At 58.5% G+C, this 12,908-nt stretch overlaps 1 protein-coding gene across 1 annotated transcript in view; it reads right to left on the reverse strand.

Moving 5' to 3' along the window:
• CACNA2D4 (calcium voltage-gated channel auxiliary subunit alpha2delta 4) overlaps positions 1 to 12,908 on the reverse strand; it is a 67,284-nt gene continuing 54,376 nt past the window's right edge. Inside the window, exons 28-39 of the mRNA XM_086402603.1 lie at positions 8,800 to 8,861; positions 7,136 to 7,180; positions 6,887 to 6,949; positions 5,949 to 6,019; positions 5,534 to 5,609; positions 5,095 to 5,147; positions 4,767 to 4,822; positions 4,351 to 4,371; positions 3,442 to 3,559; positions 2,004 to 2,116; positions 1,336 to 1,418; positions 1 to 734 (exon numbers count right to left, since the gene is read on the reverse strand). Of these exons, the coding sequence (XP_086258729.1) occupies positions 630 to 734; positions 1,336 to 1,418; positions 2,004 to 2,116; positions 3,442 to 3,559; positions 4,351 to 4,371; positions 4,767 to 4,822; positions 5,095 to 5,147; positions 5,534 to 5,609; positions 5,949 to 6,019; positions 6,887 to 6,949; positions 7,136 to 7,180; positions 8,800 to 8,861 (866 nt within the window). The 3' untranslated portion in view covers positions 1 to 629. The remainder of the gene's footprint in view (positions 735 to 1,335; positions 1,419 to 2,003; positions 2,117 to 3,441; positions 3,560 to 4,350; positions 4,372 to 4,766; positions 4,823 to 5,094; positions 5,148 to 5,533; positions 5,610 to 5,948; positions 6,020 to 6,886; positions 6,950 to 7,135; positions 7,181 to 8,799; positions 8,862 to 12,908) is intronic.

Raw genomic sequence — 12,908 nt, forward strand, 5'->3', positions numbered from 1 at the left:
TGCAAAGACATTTATAAACTTTTTTAATAGCAATAGTTTGTGGGCATCACACGCAGCCATGTTCATGTAAAGGACCTGCCTTCTCTCTCTCATGCACGCGCACACGCACACACACGAACACATACACACACACCTTTTTTGAGCTTCAACTGTGAGACTGAGCTGCCCTGCTGTATACCTCACCCTGGGGCAGCTACATCTCTAGTGGGAAGCGTTCCTGCCCTCCTCCCCTCTCTGCCCTCAGCCTCATTGCTCTCCTCCTTCTCAGGACATTTAAGTCCTTGGATTCTACTGAAGACCAACCAGGCTCATTAGAAAGAGCTGCCCTGTCTCTAGCTGGGTCTGGATATCTGGGGGAATAGATGGAACTAAAGCTCTCTGGTCTTGGTCCAGGTTGAGCTCATGCTGGACTCCCCAAGAGGAGGTGGGGAAGACTGCCCACTGAGACGTGGGGTAGAGGGTACCCGGCACCCCAGAAGGTCTTCAGGACGGGTTTCTGACTCCACCAGCAATCTCAGGAGGTCCACGATGGACGAGCACGGCCCTGGGCAAGAACCCAGCTGTAGAGTGCCAGACAGCACGGTGGACTGCTGACTTCCCAGTGTCAAAGCAGGCCTGATGGGGCGAGGTCACCGCAGCAGCTGGGGTGGCAGCACCCAGGCCCACAGAGGCAGCAGGAGCAGGGCGAGTGAGGCCGAGGTGTCTGAGGCGCCTCCGCAGTCCTGGGCATTCTCCTGCGGACCCAGAGCACTCCCGGTGAGGTACCAGTCCAGGCAGAGGCGACCAGGAGACTGGGAGTCAGGAGGGAGGTTCTGGGACTAAGAGGGACTGAGGGCTGGGGGAGAGGGGAGTTCCAGCAAGTGGAGGGAGCCCTGGCCCCCCACCTCCTGCTTCTAGGAGAAGGAAGATGGAAGGGCTGTGGAGTTATCCTCTTAGAGTGACTGCAGAGAAGCCCGGCACTCTGGGAGCATCCTGGCTGTGGATTCAGCGTGTCTAGCAAGGACGACTCTAATACAAGAAGCCCAACTACGGTGTTCAGGGCTGGTCACCACAGTATTATGTGCCTAATGGTTTCCTCCTACCTGCCCGGACCCTGTGGATCCAAGTGCGATGGGGGCGATGTGGAGAAGCTGTGTTTAAGTTTGCCAAGGGCCTGGCCCCTGGGAGACCAGGTCTCATCATAAAAACACTGCTGGGTCCCTCCCTGCATGAATGGACATGGATGGGGGTTCCAGAAGTGCCCTCACAGCTGCACACTGGGTGTCGAGTGCTCTCATGTCTGAACGGTACAGGCTTGGACTGAGGTTTGGGGATGAAGACCCCCCCATCCCCCACCTCTGGATGGAAGGCATGGCAGGCGTCCGGGCGCCGGCGGAGCCTCTGGGAACGCATCCTGTCGCACTTGACAGAGGCATTATGTGCAGAGGTCACTGTTAAGGTGAACACAGCTGAGGCAGAGATGACACTGGAGCCTGTGTGTGTGACAGTCGTTCAGTCGTGTTCGACTCTGTGACCCCAAGGACTGTAGCCCGCCAGGCTCCTCTGTCCATGGGATTCTCCAGTCAAGAGTACTGGAGTGGGTTGCCTTTCCCTTCTCCAGGGGATCTTCTCAACCCAGGGATCGAACTTAGGTCTTCTGCACTGCAGGCAGATTCTTTACTGTCTGAGCCACCAGGGAAGCCCAAGAATACTGGAGTGGGTAGCCATTCCCTTCTCCAGGGGATCTTCCTGACCCAGGGATCGAACTCAGGTCTCCCGCATTGCAGGTGGGTTCTTTACTGTCTGAGCCACCCGGGAGCCTCTGGGGACTCAGTTCTGGAACCTCTGGTGGGACTGGATGCCTCACGGCCTTCTGGGGTCAGAGGTCAGCCCTCGGAGCCATGGGAAGGGCAGGGTGTTGGTGGTGAGGGTGGCTGGCCCCACCTCTCTAGATCTGAGCCCCTCGGTTATGACCCGCCCTCCACCCTCCCCTGCCCCACACAGGCTGGAGCCCCAGAGGATATATTTGACCTCCTCCGCCTCCCGCAGCACTGGCGGGAAGATGCTGCAGTCACAGGTGCGGTCCGTCACCAGGAGCAGGAGGTTGCTGCTGGGGACCTGCTGCATCACAAATGCCCTGAGGACACGAGAGAGGTTGGCCCGTGGAGGCTCCGAGCAGCCGGATGCTGGGCTTCAGGGAGGCTCTTCTGGAGATGGCGTGAGGGCTTGGGGGCCCAGGTTAGCCCCCTGGTGGGAGGCAACCTGGTTTGCATCTCCCACAAGCCTTTACAGCTGCCCTGCTCCTTTCCTAGCGGATTGGAGGGAAGGAAGCCCAGACATCTAGCGGGATGGGAGTCGTTATTGACGTCCGCGGGGAACACAGGCCTAAGTCAAGACTATCAAGTAAAGGCCGGTGTGGAGAGGCCGGCCCCCAGCGAGGTTACAGTGCTCAGGCTTGGCCACAAGGTGGCGCCCCAGACCCGCATGCTGCCTGATTGGGAGCCGGGTGGGTGCAAGCCAGTTGCGGTCACTGGCTCAGCCAGTGCTTTGGCCACAGACACTGCCCGTAGGCATTTCCTACGGGGTAGAGGACTTCATATGTGCACATGCACACACACACAGCACATCCACGTGCCCATACACACGTGCACAACAGACTCACATGTACATATTCAACCTTCTTCATACCATACGAAGTTGGTATTATCCCTGTTTTGCAGATGGGAAAGCTGACTCCTCTGGGTAAAGTGTTGCACCCAAGGTCACCAGTTCCTCTTCAGGCAAGTCTGTTTACTCTGAGGCCTTGGCTTTACCCACACTGTTCGCTGTGTCCACCCTGCCAGCCTCCGAGATAAGTGTACAAATAACTACATTCCCGTGAAACCGGATGTGTGAGTCCTACAATGACTGCCTGCCTGCACACGACGGGCTGCCTGTGTCTGAGGCCAGGGTCCCAGGCGTCCCACGAGAAGGCAGTTTGCTCGTGCCCTGAATCTCAGGGACATCCCGGAAGCCCCTGGGGAGTGGCATGCTGGCAAGTGGACAGCCTAGGGGAGGCCATCTCCTCCGGGTCAGGATGGAACATCCCGGGGGTGGGCGGTGGCCCAAGGTCGGGGTGGGAGTGAGCAGCACGGAACTTTGAGTCAGGCCTCCCGGCCTCCCTGGGCCAGAGCCTGGCCTCCCTGTGGGAGCTCAGGCAGAGGTATCAGGTGCCCCAGCCACTCCTGAAACGTCCTCCAGCCTCCTGGTTCTCTGCGTGGACAGACATCTAAGCAAGAGCTGGCCCTCCTTCCCCAAGTCTGCCTGGCCTCAGGACCATCTCTCCTGTCTGCCAACATGGACACTATGCTAGCCCTGTCCCCACCTGGCTGCCATGCTCTGGGCCGAGGCCTGTGTCCCTCCACCGAGGCACAGAGGCCTTGCCGCGGGGACCCCACCTGGTTCCCTCCCCTCCCCGCTCACTTCTGGCAGGCGCGGCACTCCACAGTGCCGTTGGCCTCCCGCACGGCCGTCTGGTGGACGAACACGGGGTAGGCAGTGTCACAGGGCTGCAGCAGGTCCTGCTTCTTGTGCTTGTGGGCTGCGGGGACACAGAAAGGTGTGGACGCGGGGCCTCGGTCACCCCCGTGGGGTGGGCCTCGACAGCCTGGGCAGTGTGGTCACTGCTCTGGGAGGAAGACGCTCCGTCCACTGGCAGATGGCAAGCCATCAGGACTTGGGGGGCGGGGGAGAGGGAGCAGCTGAGTGTGAGTGACGCCCTGGGTGACCCTGGGTACGCCTGGCTCTCTGCTCACCATCAGCGGTGATGTCCAGGGCCTTGGAGGAGGTCAGGGTGTGGGGGGGCCTGGGAGACAACAGCCCTGCTTCCTGTGGACGGTCCAGTGGGTGCTCTGCAGACACAGCTCCCGGACAAGCAGTGGGCCTCCCCCCGCAACTGACCCCATGGTCACTTAGAAGTGGGCGGGGGGCCCAGTGCCCAGACTTCCTGGACTCCTCAGTGGGGCCTGTGTGGTCACTCAAGCGGGCTCAGAAAGGACTCGGCAAACTCAGAGGCCTGGCAGTTGCCCTGGAGGACCCATGTCCACTCCTGGGTGAGCAGATAGCTGTTCCCTGTGTGGGGCCTTGGCCTCTGGACCACAGGACACTGCCTTCTGGCGTCATCAGAGCTATTGCCCAGGAGAGGGCTGGAGGGTTCCGTTTTCCCTGGGGCAGGGCTGTGATCATGTGGGATGGGGTCTGGGCTACGCACCCTTCCCTAAGGAGCAAGGCTCTAAGTTGGGAGGGGCCTTCATTTTTGAGGAGTCCTGGAAGGAGAGAGGTTCCTGGGACCCTCCCAGCCCAGCACTGGGGCTCCTCGGCTGCTCTACTTACAATGATGGAAGACGGTCTTGGCTGTCCAGGACGTGTGGCCCAGCACGGGGTGGTGATGATGGTGATGATGGTGGTGTCACATGGTGTGGGCATGATGTCACATGGAAAGGATGATGTCACATGGGAATGGTCAACATCACATGGGATGGATGATGTCACATGGATGATGTCATATATGATGGATGACGTCACACGGGATGGATGATGTCACATGGGATAGATGATGGAACACGGATGATGTCACACAGGTCCGTGGTGTCCCGAGATGGTATGACGTCACACAGAGGTGAGGGAAGGTGATTGAGAGGCCGACAGGATGGACCTGAGTGGTGGGCCCTCTGCAGTCCCCTCCCCACAAGTGGCGGCTGGAATGATGCTGGGCTCTGGGCTCTGGGCTCCCGCAACCGAGCACTCACCCTCAGCCCTGTGGTCCCCACGCCAGGAGCCCCAGGCCCTCCACTCCAGCAGGAGCCTGTTGGATAGAAGCGGTCAGAGACCTGATTGCCCTCCTCACTGGTCCCTGGGCTGTTTGCCCCTCCCTGCAGGGAACCCTTGTCTGGAGGCTCCTGGGGTGCAGAGGCCCTCCCCTGGCAGCTGCATGTAGGAGGGGGCATTGTATGTGCCTGGCTGGTTCCACCCCGGACCTCAGCCTCCTCCTCTGGGGTTGTGGGGACCTCAAGCAGCTCCCTTCAAGGGGCCCCCTCATAGCCCACCCCTGCGTGAAGTCCCCAGCCCCTCACTCACAGCAGGAGCTCGTTCATCAGCCACCTGGTAGCCGACAGGATGGCAGAGATGGGCTGGGGGGAGAGGGGACACACCGTGAGCCCCGGGCTCCCCCGACCCCATCCCAGCAATGGGATCAACAGAAAGCTGTTCTGGGAAATTCCTGCTGTAGAGCGGATGATGGGATAACGCCAGTCATCACCCTGGGTGGCGTCTATGGGATCCCTGATGGGTTGTGGACCGTTTCGGGGTGAGGGTGGGAACCAGGCAAGAAGGCCGCTGCAGCTGTCCCTCTGCTGGAGCAGTTGCCCTGACCCCTCCTGCCCCGTCAGATAAGATCTGGGAGGGAGCAGACTGTGGGTGGCGGGGGCAGTGGGAGAGGGCCAAGGTGGGCCCTGGTTCCTGGAGAGAAAGGGACAGGCCACCATCTGGTGGAGGGAAGCCCCGGGGGGACACTCACGCTGACCAGGGGCTGGGAGGCGCTGTGGTGGTGGGTCGGGGGTCTGCACATGGCCTGGTAGTCGTACATGGTCACTCTGAAGCCAGAAATGGGACAGGGTGAGTCCAGACCCCACCCGTATTCCACCCCCACCCTGCCCCAGGAGACTTTGCAGCAGGGTTTTTGTCCGCAGGTCAGAAAATGACATTTCTGGGCTCGGGCTGCTCAAAGACAAGGGACAGCAGACCTAGCTCTCCCTCTCAGGCGGACCCCAGCCCTTCCCACCCTGCAGGCCTCGGGCCTAAGGAGGTTGCTCTGCAGCCCTGGGGTCCCTGTGCTGTTCTGAGGTTGGGATCCAAGATGCATCTGATCTGTTTAGCATCTGACCCCGCCTCCTCTCTATGTGTTCGGGGAGGGGGGTGCCTGCCCCACTTACTGGCTGAACACCCCCATGCTGAGCAGCTGGGTCACGAGCGCACCGTCTACCTCCCCCAGGAATCGGCCCACCTGAGAGGGCAAGAAGAGGGGGAGAGGGAGGGACAGGGGGTCGCTCCGAGCTCCTGATTTCACCTGCATCTGGGCTTCCCCTCCTGGGGCTTAGTAAGTATGTGTGGGGAGGTTATACTTTCTCCTCGGCCCTTCTGGGTCTAAGGGGGTCCTGGGTGTGTGGCCAGCCGGTGTGATGGGGCACCTCCAGGCCAGGCTGGCCGGTGAGGATGGACTTTCCCACCCGGGAGGTCCAGAGGAGGGGAGAGAGCATCCAGATCCTGGCCCCACGGAGGCTGGGAGGGTGGGCGCTGAGGTCTGAGCGTGTGCCTCGAACTCACATGCAAAAAGGTGCCTCCAGGGCAACAGGCCCACATGATGGGGTTGGTGTTCTCAGAAGAGACCCCAGGGGGCTCCCTGCCCCTTGCCGCTGGGACACACTGAGAACCCTGCTACCCAGGGGGGCCCCCTCAGGCTCTAGCTCCTACAACTGTGAGAAGAGCATCTTTGTGGTTCGTGAGCTGCCCCATCTGTGGGCTCTGCTCCGGATGTCTGAATGAACTAAGGTGGGTGGAGGGGGAGGCAGACAGGAGTAGGTGGTGGGGGGCAGGAAGGGGCTCAGGACACTGGGGTGGGCCCCCAGGGCAAGGCTGCAGACAAAACCTGGGGGCCTCGGGGAACCCCCCACCAATAGAGCAGGTGAGACAAAACAGAGGACATCTGAGGTGAAAAGGCTGGATCCTGGGGTCTCTCAGTGCCAGCTGTGGTTTCAGACTGTCTACTGATTGTCTCTGGGCAAGGATTATTGCTTCCAGCCTTTTTGACAGTAGAGGTCACTGGGCGATGTGAGCGCCCCCACCCCTCCAGTTCTGCTTCCGAGCGCCTTACCTCCTGGGGCCTCTCAGAGATCAGGATGAACCCATTGTTGTCGACGACAAAGCAGTCCAGGTCCTGGGGAGAAGCCCAGAAGGAGGTCAAGGCCAGGCCCTAACACTGACCCCTGGTCTTGCTGCCTGCCCGCTGGACCATGTGGGGAGGCCTCCGCATGGAGCCCAGGCTGGGGAAGGAGGGACTGGCCCATCAGGGGGACACGGGTGGAGGCTGTCCCTCCCCTCTTCCCACTGGGGAGGCACTCACACTGTCCTGGCAGCTCTCTGGGCACGGCCCCTCCGCGGCACCACACTGGAGGGAAGGGCAGAGCTTTGAGTTGTGTATCCATGTCTGTGCGTGTGAGTGTGTGATGTGTGTGGTGCAGTGTATGTGATGTGATGTGTGATGTGTGTGTGATGTGATGTGTGATGTGTGTGTGTTATGTGTGTGATGTGTGTGTGATGTGTGATGTGTGACATGTGTATGATGTGATGTGTGATGTGTGTTATGTGTGTGATGCGTGATGTGTGTGATGTGTGACGTGTGTGTTATGTGTGTGTGACGTGTGTGATGTGATGTGTGGTGTGTGATGTGTGTGATGTGTTTGTGCATGGTATGTATGTGTGTGTGTGATGTGTGTGATGTGTATGGTGTGTGATGTGTGTGGTGTGTGATGTGTGTGATGTATTTGTGCATGGTATGTATGTGTGTGGTGTATGTGTGATGTGTGTGGTGTGTGTGGTGTGACGTGTGTGGTGTGTGTGTGATGTGTGATGTGATGTGTGTGGTGTGTGATGTGTGTGTGTGATGTGTGTGGTGTGTGATGTGTGTGATGTCTGTGTGATGTGTTTGTGCATGGTATGTGTGTGTGTGGTGTGTGTGATGTGTGTGTGTGATGTGTATGTGTGATTGTGTGATGTGTGTGTGATGTGATGTGTGTGGTGTGTCATGTGTGTGATGTGTTTGTGCATGGTACGTATGTGTGTGGTGTGTGTGTGATGTGTGTGTGAGGCGTGTGGTATGTGTGGTGTGTGTGTGTGTGGTTTGTGATGTGTGTGATATCTGTGTAATGTGTTTGTGCATGGTATGTGTGTGTGATGTGTGTGTGATGTGTGTGGTGTGTGATGTGTGACGTGTGTGTGATGTGATGTGTGTGGTGTGTGTGTGATGTTTGTGCATGGTATGTATGTGTGTGATGTGTGTGTGATGTGTGTGGTGTGTGTGTGATGTGTGTGATGTTTGTGCATGGTATGTATGTGTGTGATGTGTGTGTGATGTGTGTGGTGTGTGTGATGTGTGTGATGTGTTTGTGCATGGTATGTGTGTGTGTGATGTGTGTGTAGTGTGTGTGGTGTGTGATATGTGACGTGTGTGTGATGTGATGTATGTTGTGTGTGTGATGTGATGTGTGTGATGTGTGTGCATGGTATGTATATGTGTGATGTGTGTGTGATGTGTGTGTGATGTGTGTGGTGTGTGTATGATGTGTGTGATGTGTTTGTGCATGGTATGTGTGGTGTGATGTGTGTGTGGTGTGTGGTGTGTGATGTGTGATGTGTGTGTGATGTGATGTGTGACGTGTGTGTGATGTGATGTGTGATGTGTGTGTGATGTGATGTGTGTGGTGTGTGTGTGATGTGTGTGATGTGTTTGTGCATGGCATGTATGTGTGTGGTGTCTGTGGGGAATGGAGCCCAAAGGACACCTGTGGTGTGCATGCAGGGGTCACATGCCTATGTGGTGAGTGTGGTGTGTGCACACGGGGGACTTGTGTGGTGTGACATGTGTATGGTGTGTTCCTGTCGTGTGTGCCCTGTGTATGTGCACGGGGGGTCCGGGGCTGAGATGCGGGCAGGACCTCGGTGGCAGCACTTCAGGTGCACAGGTTGGGGTCCTCACCCTGAGTGGCCCGCCCACACCCCTACACCCACCTGCCGGGTGGCAGCCCAGAAGCTGCGCTGCAGGAATTCCATTCTCATCTGGACGCCCACGGCTGCCGGGGAGCGGGGCGGGGGTGCAGCGAAGAGATGGTGAGAGAGGTGTTGGATCCCAGTCCAAGGGAGGAGGTGCATCCGCAGAGGGCTGGGGGCACCTGGCAGCCTGGGCCGGGGGCGCGTGTGGCTCGGTCTCTCCAGAGCCGACAACACCAGAAAACACCCCAAGATGTGATGATGAGGTCAAGGAGCTGGGAGCTCAAGGTGGGTGCCCAGGGAGGTGGTCCCACTTTCCCGCTGAGACCCAGGTTGGAGTCCAGGGCCCTGTGGGAGCGACACCCCTCCACCGGCCCGCTCAGGCCCCCGTGTAAGAGGCTCCTCCTTACAAAGCAGGACCCAGTGAGCAGGCCTGCAGGAGGCTCCCAGCCCCGGAAAACCCGGCTTGATGCTGCTGCTCACAAGAGCCACCATGCCTCTCTGGTCCCCAGACAGGCTGGGAGAATGCGAGGTGGTGCCCAGAGGCTAGGAGAAATCTGGGACCAGAGAATAGGAAGACAGGCAAGTTGTAGAGAAAGAGAAAGCATAAAGAAACGAGGCTGCTTCCTACCATCAGGGATGAAGATAAGAGACAATGTCCTGGGTGTCAGACAGCTAAAGTCCCGAGCTTGAGTCCACATGGTAGACAGCTCGGGGGGGAAGAGGGGATCCACGCCCAAGTCACCGGCCCCTAAACACGAAGAAGACCTACTGCCCGGGGTCTCTAAGGCCCCTGGCCACTCTCTCCTCTGGGCCTGATGTGAGCCCCTGTCGGGAGGGCGCTGATGGACCTGGGTAAGCCCCCTCGAGGTCTGCGGCTCCTTCCTCTGTGAAACGGGGTCCCCAGCATTCTGCCATGTTCACGAGACCACGTCACCCCAACAGGGAGATTTCCCACCACAATCGGGGGCTTCTTTGCTCCTGCCGGGTCTGGGGGTGTGTGTGTATGAAAGGAGTGGGTGGGAAGGAGATAGGACGCTCCCCTCCCCCATTTCTCCCTACGGCTGCAGGAGGCCCCTCAGCCATATCCCTCGTTTTTCCTGTTACAACCTCCCCTGATGCTCATTTTATTTATTCATTTTTAGTCTTTTGGCTGTGCCCCAGGGCATGCAGGATCTCAGTTCCCTGACTGAGGAGCGAGCCTACACCCCCTCTACTGGCAGCGTGGTCTGAACCACTGGGCCACTGGGGAAGTCGCCCTGCTCTTCATTTTAGACAGACTTCTCTCACGTGTAGGAAGAAGCTGAGCAAAAGAGGAGGCATCTTCTAACAATGGCCAGAGGGGAGCAGTGTGAATGGTTCGGGATTCAAGAAACCCTGACCTTGGCCTCTGGGTCCAAGCGCTCAGACCCTTTCTGGAGCCAGACTCAGCCTTACCACTCCATGGCTCAGGGCTGGGTCTCCTGGAGCTGTGGCATTTCCAAACTGGAAGAAATTCTGGGATTCTAACCCAGGGCATCTCGAGAGGGCGGGGCTAAGGTTTCCCTAAGGAGACAGGGCTTTGAGGCTCACGGGTGGAGACAGAGGAGCAAGCCCCCAAGCCTGTGCTCCGGAACCAGGGTCCATCTCACAGTGGGTTCACGAGCCCCTCCAGGCCCTAGGCCCTGGTCCTAGGACTTGGGACACCTCACTGTTTGCTGTCGGTCCACCCCGGTCACCAGTAGGCATTTCAGACTTCACATGGTCAAAACCCGACTGTGGCTTTCTCCCCAAACCAGAGCCTCCTTGAGAACCCTCCCCACATGAGGCCACATCGCCCACCTAATGGTCACTATCTTCCCACATCCCGCCAGAGTGCTGCTCCCCTTGTTCCCAAACTTCATGAATCTCCCCACTCTCTCCAACCCCACCACTACCCCCATCCCACCTGGATTAACGCCCCGGACCCCCCAGCGGATCCTTCCCCACGGAGCCTAGAGAGTGACCTTCCTGAACGTTAAGTTGTGTCTCTCCCTTGCTCAGAACCTTCCAAGGCCTTCCCGCTGCCCTCAGAACAAAATAGAAACTTCTCTGTGGTTTGGCATCCAAGGCCCTGCCGATCTCTCTGATTTCAGCCCGAATCCCTAACTCCCTTGAACAAGCCTGTTCCCAACCCAGGGCCTTTGCACCAGCCACCCGCTCCCCTCCACCAGCACCCCCACCCTCGGAATGCACTTCCCTAGAATTAATGAAGTGCTCCGTCTTACAACTGGATCTCAGCGCAAACAGCATCTCCTGATGCAGTGTCCTGACCTCCCGGATAATGAGGTCCTCCCCTCGACTGGCCGTTCACCCTCTATCTCATCACTCTTTATTTTCTAGGAAGCATGACATTTACTTTCCTCGTCCATAGTCTGTCTTGCCCCACCTAGAATGGGGGCTAGCAGTGAGCAGGGGGCTGGAATTCCCTAGCCCCGAGAATAACACTTAGCACATAGCAAGGCTCTCAATAAATACTTTTCGAGCTAAATAAAATAAATGCTTGTGAATTCTGCAGAGTCCGCCCCCTGACTGGTGAGCCAGTTCTGCAAGGACTCCCCTTACCTTGGGGTGGGGGCCTTGCAGAACTCCTCCCTCCACTCGGAACCCCTCCTTCCTAGAGATGGAGGTGCTGAATGCTGGAGATCTAGCTGTGCCTGGTGCCCTAGAGGACCCAGGGAAATCCACTAAGAGACGGGGAATTCAGGTGAGACATGAAGAATAATTTCCTAGGGAAGAACTGTTAGATGCTGAGAGCAGGGGTTGGTTTGGAGTGAGGCAGGCAGGGTGCAGGGCCTGGGGGGAGACAAGTGGGCAGGAAGGGGGCATCTTCAAGGATTTAAGGACAACTTGCTCGCTGTGCTCCACCACACGTTACCTGGGGCTCGAATCATTTCAAACCCTTTTGTTCAATGCCTGCTTCACAAACTGAATCATGCTTTTCCACCCCATCAAAGAGCCCAGCCTCCTCCAGGGAGACTCCAGGGCAGCTCTCACACCTCATCCCTTGCTCCAGTGGGCCCCAGGCTGGCCACCCCTGCCTGGCAACCCCCCGGAAGACTGCTCTGTGCAGGTGAGACCACCCCTTGGTCCTGGGTTTGCAGATGGAGAGGCCGAAGGCAGGTGAGGCCTCCATCCTCCCAGGCTGCTGTCCCCACATCCCAGGCCTGTGCTTGGCAGGTCCTTACATCAGAGCCTGACCTTGGTCCCTAGGGGGACCTGCCACAACCTGTTGGAGGGGGGGCGAGCAGACCCCTTCCTCCTGCCCCCGCCCTGCCTGTCCCCCTGATCCACGCCGCCTCATGCCCTCCTCTGCCTGCTTCCTGCAAAGCAGTTTTTCTTTAAGACCCGCTCGCTCACACGGCTGGCAGACAAAGAGCCTCAATAAGGCCACGGGCGGCAGACAGCTTATCAAGACGCTCCTCCTTGCTCTGTGTCCTGGCTGTCACCTCCGCGTTGCTTTGTCATCACAGACGGCAAAACAAAACAGCCGTGCGGCACACGCACAACCCCGCCCCGCCAGAGCCGCCGTGCCCTGGGAGTCGGAAACTCCATCACCCCCCTCGCTCTCCTGTCGACCGTGCCCTTGAAACCCAGCGGCAGGCTGTGCTGACCTGGGGGGTCGGGCGGCTGTGGGTCAACGGGGCCCATCCTTTATGTAGCAGCTGGGGAGCTGGTGCTCAGGGACCCCAGAGACTTCGTCATCCACCTGTCCACTCTGGGGCAGTGAGTAACCCCGCATCCGGTTCACAAACAGCTAATGGCTGGTTGTCAGAGCCTCTGGACCCTGACACCTGGCTGAGCTCTTCCATCCCTGCCCATTCCTCACTCAGCCAGGGGAGGCAGACCCCTCTTCTGGAAGGGCCTTCCACTGTAGACCTGGGATGACCCGCCCACCCACAGACAGCTGTCCTCTGTGATATGGGTCAGAGAAGAAGGTCCAGCCGGACATGCGCACCAGGACGGGAGTTCTGGTTGAGTTTTCAAGGAGGGGAAGGTGCCCCATGGGTGAGGAGAGGGTTCCAGATGCTGGGAAGGACATGCTGTCCTGGGAGCAGCCGGGGGACAAGGGGGTGTGTGGGGCAGGTGGGGGCCAGTCTCATGATGCAGGG

The sequence above is a fragment of the Bos grunniens genome, chromosome 5 (genome assembly GCF_055505025.1).
Source record: "Bos grunniens cultivar Pamir isolate PY7600 chromosome 5, Bosgru_T2T1.0, whole genome shotgun sequence".
NCBI lineage: Eukaryota > Metazoa > Chordata > Mammalia > Artiodactyla > Bovidae > Bos > Bos grunniens.